The sequence below is a fragment of the Brachypodium distachyon genome, chromosome 4 (genome assembly GCF_000005505.3).
Source record: "Brachypodium distachyon strain Bd21 chromosome 4, Brachypodium_distachyon_v3.0, whole genome shotgun sequence".
In the NCBI taxonomy this organism is placed as follows: domain Eukaryota; kingdom Viridiplantae; phylum Streptophyta; class Magnoliopsida; order Poales; family Poaceae; genus Brachypodium; species Brachypodium distachyon.
In genome coordinates this window covers 4,604,907-4,613,063 of record NC_016134.3, presented here as the reverse complement: position 1 = coordinate 4,613,063, position 8,157 = coordinate 4,604,907, and the positions used below count along the sequence as shown (strand labels likewise).

General features: G+C 42.2%; 1 protein-coding gene across 1 annotated transcript; it reads right to left on the bottom strand.

The window, feature by feature from the left end:
- Positions 1-4,781: 4,781 nt before the first annotated feature.
- LOC112272445 (zinc finger BED domain-containing protein RICESLEEPER 2-like) lies at positions 4,782-7,401 on the bottom strand. Its single transcript, XM_024463214.1, has 5 exons — positions 7,198-7,401; positions 6,462-7,088; positions 6,148-6,371; positions 5,619-6,021; positions 4,782-4,853 (listed from the first exon to the last, which is right to left on the bottom strand). The coding sequence occupies exons 1-5, from the start codon at positions 7,399-7,401 to the stop codon at positions 4,782-4,784; spliced, it is 1,530 nt and encodes a 509-aa protein (XP_024318982.1).
- Positions 7,402-8,157: the final 756 nt, after the last annotated feature.

Below are 8,157 nucleotides of genomic sequence, written 5' to 3'. Positions count from 1 at the left end.
GGGCGCCGGCCGTGGGGGGGACGGAGGAGAGGAAGGGGATGGAGTGCGGGCCACCCCCGGCCTGCGCTGGTGCTGCCTATATGGAGGCCTGGAGGGAGAGGAGGAGATATAGAGGCCGGCGGCGCGCATGGCTGTGCGGTGGCGCGTGTGTCCCGGAGCTGGCCGTTGCGGTCGGGTGGCCTGGAGGACGGAGCGAGCTTAATTAGTTGGCGGGAAACGAGGATCTCTTAATTTGACCCGTTCCATGGATGGGCTGGACAAAACTTCTGTGGGTAAACATGCGGTTTTTCATTATACATGCTAAATTTGGTGCTTATTTAATATATTTTTTATAAGAAATAGGAGTACTATTGATTTACAAAAAATGGGATTTCTCACATTTGACAAGTATTTTTTGGACAATATCTTATGCAACCATGTAAGTAACACAGTTAATAAAAAAAAATGTAAGTAACACAGTTAATTCTCCCTTCCTATGTCTCGAATTTTCATTCCGCTCTGTTTTTTTTTTCAAAATCAAAATTCCCCCAAAATTGCCCTCGTGCTCTGTTTCTTCCCCAGCCTTGTATGCTTTTCCCTTCCTCTAACTGCTATTCAACCAATTTCGAAAAAATAGTAGTACGTAATCATCAGGAGGGACTATCTTGGAGGAGCTTTTCCTTTCCAGCACGCTTGTATAACTTGGTGATTTAGTCGGTGACTAGGAAAAGGAAAAGTATGTTCATGACATGCACAGCCTTCCTCCCCCTTTGGACAAATTTCATTTGCTCACAAGTTGGAGGGAGGAAGCAGTCTGAGATCAGATCCGAGTAACAAGAAACCCCAAGTTAACATGTTATTATAAGAAGATTATGGCTCAAACGAAACAAGAACATGATGAAACCACAACTACTAAAAACCGTAGGTGTCTAATAGCAGCACAAAGTTGTTGCGATAGATCTGAAACAGTTCTCATAATAAGTGTATCATCAGGAACGTAGCAACAGCTTGTCTGAGAACTTTTGACTCACATCTTCAGTTCCGTCATCCATGTTCCCTGGACACTTGGCCGTTTCGTTGCGTGTCGATCTGGTTCTCAGCTTCACAACTTTCCTGCCCAGAGAACACCTGAGCCTGCTACTAGCTTGCAGCATGATGTCCTCAGGTGCTAAATGCCCTTCAAGTTGGCATGTTATCCGAATTCCTTATTTATTAGTTTAAAGGGTGCAAAGAACGCGCCATGTAGAAAATTGACATCATGCAATTAAGCAACACCTTTCTGGTGATAATGAAGGTTACCTTTTCTGTTATGTTCACCTTAAAATCTTTGTTCAGTTATGTATCTGCCTTCTTAAAATATCTTTGGTTTCTGGTTAATATGTCAACGCCGGTTTGTATCCATGTCTGAAATATTAATGTGCCATACCTAAGCAAGTTTAAATAAATGTTGTCCAGTCGTGTCCATTATCAGATCTGCTGCATATAGTACTAACTTGGGAAATATCAAGTAGCTATGCCCATATAGTTGGCAACAGACAAACCGGACGGAGCCATGTTTTTGTTTCTATGCTTTGGATTTAGGCACCAGACATTTTATCTATTATCTTAACTCTTAAGTATTATCTTCTGATTTGCATATACATAAAGTTTAGTTCTGGTATCAACTATTAATCTTGAAAAGAGGCATCACATACTTAAATTGTTTAAGATCAATTTTGTTATGTTCAGAACAATCTCAAATTTAAAGAGTAACTGCTTTGATATATCAAGAGTTTAAAACCAAAGTTGTTTATTTTTTGGTGGCAAACAGAGAAGATGTACATATGTTTATGTTTCTTGACCTTTCGGGTTTAAGCTTATGAAAATCTTACCTTTGTTGTATTGTGATTTGCCTTGTACGCATATAAAGCCTTCAAATTGCAGAACACCAATTTACGGTTTCCTCTGTATTTTTCTAAACATAACGTTTTAAACTGAAGTTTATAAATATCATGTTTTCCAGGCCACGAAGCAACTATTTTATGGGGCTATGCTTTTTACAAATAAAAAATCAAATATTTTCAAGATTTCATTTTATTCTCATGCAGTTGTACCTGGTTTACCTGTTTTTGGAAGGTAAGGATCCCGGTCAGATCAATGCTCTAGTGTCTACAGGATCACCATAACCAGCTTCTTTTCTAGCAGCTCGCAGTGATCAATTCAATGTGAAGTGGCCAGGGAGGTAAGTTTGAATGAGTAGTGCTTGCTCTTTTTAAGTGATTATAATTTCTGCAATTTGGAGTAATTGCGGCAATTTTGACCTTTTTAGTCGTGTGACCAATGGCCATAATTATGATAATTTCAGGAAATCAGCATCTACTCTGTATGTTTTCTCTTCTGGTCGTTCTGTCAGTTTTTAGCTATGCTTGCATGCTTCGATGGCACATGCATGAACCAAAAGTTTCGTGCTTTTATTTGAATATACTGATACTGTTGGTCAAATGTAATACTCCCTCAGTCCAATATTAAGTGTCTCTGATTACAAATTAAACATTACTACACCATGTCCTGTTTTCAGAATATTCTGAAATTAGCAATTGCTTCTGATAGTTCCATGTGCTAGCCTTTATATATGGTGCTTTCATTGTCTATTTCCATTTTTACCTATAAGCAAGTTTTTGTCATCGTTTTTTCGTAAAAAGTTATCGTTGGGAGGTTGCATGCTTTTGATATGCTAAAATTGTTACATTTTGCTATTTTGCAAGTACACAAAAGATTGCGAACCGAAGAAGCAGAATGCTATCCAATGCAAGTGAATGCTACTCTGCAGTGGCGGCAAAAATGTGACAATGGATGATGTTCTTCAGCTAAAGAGATGAACATAATCCCGTGGACTCAACAAACGCGCACGAACACAAACTTTTTTGTTTTGTTTTGTTAAATCTCTAGACTCAAAGTTAGTTTCACTCCTAATGTCATGCACAACAGCTTGATATCTACTCCTTCTGATCCATCGTAATAAATGTTTAAGATTTAATAGAAACTTAATACAAAGTTGTATTAAGTCTGAGACACTTATTATGGATGGGAGGGAGTAGCAGTTGGCTTATAACTTTGACGTTGGTTTCTCATTGCTATATGTGCTATCCAGGATGCTATTATTTTTGGGTAAATGTATATCGTGCTTCAGATGATTAGTACTAGCTAGGTTTCTTCCCAAATACTCATTCTCTTTGTACTTGCTTTTATGGTCACAACAAACGGATCGGTTGCCGTAGTACAAAACTCATCATGTTTGCGGTCATTTATTCCCTTACCGACCATTTAACATGTTAGGCGTGTCTGGATCCCGTGTAATTAAGCAGTGAAGAATGCCATCGAGGCGTTGATAAATCATAGTTGGCACAACAAAGCCTCAGAGCCGCTCGAGAATGAGAGGAAGGAGGCCGGCGAGAGTGCAAGCAAAGAGGAAGACATGGGAATGCTCAAAATGCATATGAAAGACAAATGAGGAGAAGAAGAAACTTCACACCTGTCTGTCTACCTGACAGTGACCTAAGCAGAGAGAATTATAGCAAAACACACCTACAGAACCATGCTAATATATGGCTGGGTAAATTTAGAAAGTGTGCATCTAGGGGTGTGTGCATCGTAGTTCAGCTAATGCGTCGTCCGTTGCAGAAATTAAATATGCATCACACGAGGAGCTGGCTAGCATAAGATCACGCCTTTCCGTCATAAGATGCACGTAACAAGGAGATGTAGTGATGGTTTTAGAGAGATCAAATTCGAATGCCCTCAAAATTCACCTTGCTGTTCTAGTGATGCCCATTGATCACATGGCATTTACTGTTTGCTATTTGGTCAGTACGGAGTATCTTAAGTCCTGACCCCACTGCGCACTCCTCTTTCTTTGCTAAAAAAATAATTCGTGGCTATGCTTTCGATGCCAGTAGAATTCAGTGCTCTTTTCTTTGCACTATGGGTATAAATGGCCATCAGGCCGGACTATTTTGAAAAGCCCCAAAGTCCACCGGGCTTGGCCATTCGCGTCTGCCCGCCGCAAAAATAAATCGGGCTGGGCCTGCCCGAGGCCCTACCTGTGCGGAGCCTGAGCTTCAACCACAGGCCCTCGGGCCGGCGCGACACAGCTCGTTTATATTTTTTCTTTTTTATTAGTACATTTGACCCATTAACCTTTTCAAATCTGACCCAACCCATCTTTTTTTCTCTTTTAACCCACAATTTCTTCATGTTTTGGGCCAGCCCAACTCATTTTTCTTTTTTGCACTGATTTGGCCCATGTGTGAGGTGGGCTTTCTCAGGCCCCGTCAGTAGGCCTGGCTAACGAGCGTGTTCGGTTCGTTAAGAGCTCGGTTCGTTAAGCGCTCGGATCGTTAATATCGTTAACCTTAACGATCTCGAGACATAGTTCGGCTCGGTTCGATAAAGGCTCGCGAGCGCTCGTTAAGATCGATAAAAAATCGTTAACAGAAATAGCTCAAAAGCTAGCTGATAATTTTTTTTGCCATGACCTGTTTACTTGAGGTAAATTCTGACATCAAACAAAATATATCAAGCCGACAATCCACAATAAGAACAAAATATATCAAGCTGACCTATTTACTTGAGTTGCAGTTCAGCACAATAGCAAAATAAAGAAATATTCCATACTTCCAGAGTTCCAGTCACACAAATTTCATGCATATATATAGTGGCAAACCAGCCACAAACTCACGGTCCACAATAAGAACTAACAGCAACAAAATAACAGTAGCAAACTACAGGCCGCCCACAGCCCCACACCACATCATCATCGGTCTTTAGTTGCTTTCAACATGAGCAGAATCTGTAGGGAATGGTACAAACTCCACATCTTCTTCAACATCAGGTTCCTGTAACAATAAATGGTTTGCAAGTTAATTTGGCACTCAAAGCATAATAGGCTGAAACTTGAAAGATGCAAGTTAATAAAAGCATGTTCATTTACTTGTACCATTGTATGTCTAATTTGGTTATCTTTCGAACCTTTAATGAAGCTAGCACCACAAACTAGTGCCTCAACCATATTTGGACGCAATGAACTGCGGAAGTCATCCAAAACTCTACCACCTGTTGAGAATGCTGACTCGGATGACACACTTGTTGCTGGTACAGTCAAGATTTTTTTTTGCCATCTTTGACAAAATAGGAAATCTATGTCCATTCAGCCTCCACCAATCAAGCACTATGAAATCTGGATCATTCATTGGATGAAGCTTATCCTCAAGATAGGAGGTCAACTCTGACTTATTTGGCTCCAACTCCGTCTCATTTAGAAAGGATTGGAATCCACTAGACAATGTGCACATAGATTTAGCTGCCTGCCTACTAGAAGCTGAATTTTGTCTCATATCATTTCTAGTCTCCCTTCGGCTCTCCATCTCATAAGTTGCATACAAATCAAAGAACTCATTTTTGATGTCATCCTACTCTCTCCAACCCTTGTCTCTACCATACAACTCCTTGAAACAATAATCCACAAGTTTCAACTTAAACCGAGGATCAAGTATGGTGGCAATCACCATTACATTGTTCTTCTCCTTCCTTCTACTTGCATTGGCATCATCAACTATAGCATATGCACTATCCTAATATTTATCAAATTTGTCAAGCATTGCCTTATCCATTGCATTCAAATTCTCATCATCCTTTTTCATAGCATGGTTGTTTATGGCAATCTTGACATTCATGATATAAGGATAAAATATGTTAGCAGTGGGATAATTTGATCCGGATAGAATGGTAGTAACCTCAGCAAATGATCTCAAGATGGGTTCAATATTGGCATAAAATTCCCAATCTTCATTACTAGGCAGCCACTTGTATTGAGAATCTGATTGTGCATATTCAGCCAAAGCAACATTGTACACGGTGCAAGACTCTAACATTCTATGTGTAGAACTCCATCTGGTTGAGACATCTAGGCACAATCCTTTCCCAACAGCAATTTTTAGAGACTTGTAAGTACCCAAGAATTTATACATGCGTGATGGAGACTTTTTCAAGTACTTGACAATCTCCCTAAATTTGCGAACTAAAGGCTCCAACGGTGCAATACCATCGTTGACTATCAAATTTATGATATGAGCACATCAACGAACATGGAATAATTTTGATATGAAATTAGTTGACTTTCGAGCAGCAAACCTATCCATCAACTTGCTAGCAGCAACATCATTGGAAGATGCATTATCCATGGTAAGAGAGATGATTTTGTCTTCTATCTTCCATTCTTGGCGGCATTCAAATACATCCTGAGCTATGATAATGTCCGAGTGTGGTGGATCTAATTCCACAAAATTTAGCACACGAGACTGCATTTTCCAACTATCATCTATGTAGTGAGCAACCACAGCTAGATAGCAAATATTCTGATTTGAAGTCCACAAATCGCATGTCAAACTAATGCTATCAACAGACTTGAGTTGCTTCTTAAGAATTTCCTTTTCAGACAAATATACCTTCATGCATTCAGCTCTAATAGTCTTTCTACCAATGAACTTGTAGGAAGCATTCATATATTTCATAAGAATATTGAACCAAGCATGCTCTGCCATCCTAAACGGGTATTCATGCACAATTATCATCTTAGCTATGATCCTTGTGCATTCTTCATGATCATATTCATTGTTAACTATAAGAGAAGCACCTGGCTTTTGTGGATCAAATGCAATCGTACCTTGGCGTAATGCTCTTGCCTTCTGATTCAGTATTTGTGCACAAGATTTGTTGTGCCTATTCATACTAGTAGTGCCTCCAGCATAAACATACAGCCCAAAACAGTACAAGCACTTCGCCTGCACAACAACTTCATCAGGCTTCCTCTTTAACACGGCATTGACCAACTTGAAATACTTCCAACATTCTACACGTTTCTTTCTCGTTTTCTTCTCCTTGACCTTTACCAAAGCAACAGCAACTCCAGCCTTCTTTCTTTTCTTTGACACCACCTTACCATCTTCATGGCTATAACCTTCACCTAAACCATTGTCTAGATCAGACACAGTCACTTCATCATCCATATCAACCTTTTCTGATTGATCAATCTCGTTATACTCCTCTTCAATCTCTATCCATTCATCCTCGTCCTAGCAGAAAACAATTTATAATCATTGACACAACTATACACACAATCTATGTTGCAGAATGCTAGATGCTCAGAGCCTCAGACAGTAGCATAAAGATTAGCAGAAGAACACTCATTGATTCATTCGAAGCAGAGTCAGTAGGCCCTGAATTTCCTTCTATGCGGGATTGCTTCCCTGTCGTCGAGGTTGGCGTCTCAGCAGGGCTCCCTGCCAAAGAACCTGAGGTGGTCGGCGGCTTCTTGGTCGACTCCACTTCCATGCTTGCAGTCGCAGTCGCAGGGCGTTGACGTCCTGGGCGTTTCTCCTTCGCCATGCGTCGGCCACCGGGTGGGTCAGAAATGGGGGCGGGCGCGGTCGACGGAGAGGGTCAGACGGCTGACACAGAGACGGTGGCAGATGGCGGGATGGGGGCCGGTTGGTAGCCTGGTAGGGCGACGACGCGCCGGGCCGCCGGTGGCCGGACTGCCGGTGGCCGGAGGCGACGGGGGATTTGGGGGATGAGGACGTGGCCGCCGCCAGACTTCGGGACGATGGGGGATCGGGAGTTAGGGATTCGGGACTGGAGTCGCTCTCGCTCGGGACTGGAGGAGGACGAGAACGCCTAATGGGCTGAGGCCTGGAAGTGGGGGCAGTGGGCCGAGTGGCGTTGCCGCGTTGGGCACTTGGGCTCTGTTAACGAGCTCGATAACGAGCATAACAGGCGCCCGCCAGGCTCGCTTGTTAAGCTCGTTAAGCTTAACGATCTAAAATAGATGTTCGGTTCGGTTCTTTAAGTTAACGAACCGAGCCTTTAACGAACCAAGTTAGCAAGCGTTCAATAAGCTTAACGAGTTTCGATCTTTTCGTCCAGGCCTACCCGTCAGGCCTTAATGGCCCCGGGCTGGCCCGACCAGGCTCAATGCCGTGCCTGGGCCTAGAGGAGGACTTTTTGGGCCATTCTGGGTCGGCCCCTCTATTGTCGGGATTCACCGGGCCGTGCCCAGGCTAGCCCCGTTTATCTCGAACCGGGCTTGTGCCGGGCCGACCTGTTGGCCACCTATAACTATGAGTACCATTTTTACCAAAAGTA

Excerpts from the sequence above, each read along its gene's own strand:
- LOC112272445 (XM_024463214.1), bottom strand. The coding sequence starts at position 7,401 with ATGGCGAAGGAGAAACGCCCAGGACGTCAACGCCCTGCGACTGCGACT. Across the intron at positions 7,089-7,197 it reads CTTCGAATGAATCAATGAGT|GACGAGGATGAATGGATAGA; the intron begins GTTCTTCTGCTA and ends GTTTTCTGCTAG. Across the intron at positions 6,022-6,147 it reads GCTAGCAAGTTGATGGATAG|GGAGATTGTCAAGTACTTGA; the intron begins GTTTGCTGCTCG and ends TCGCAAATTTAG.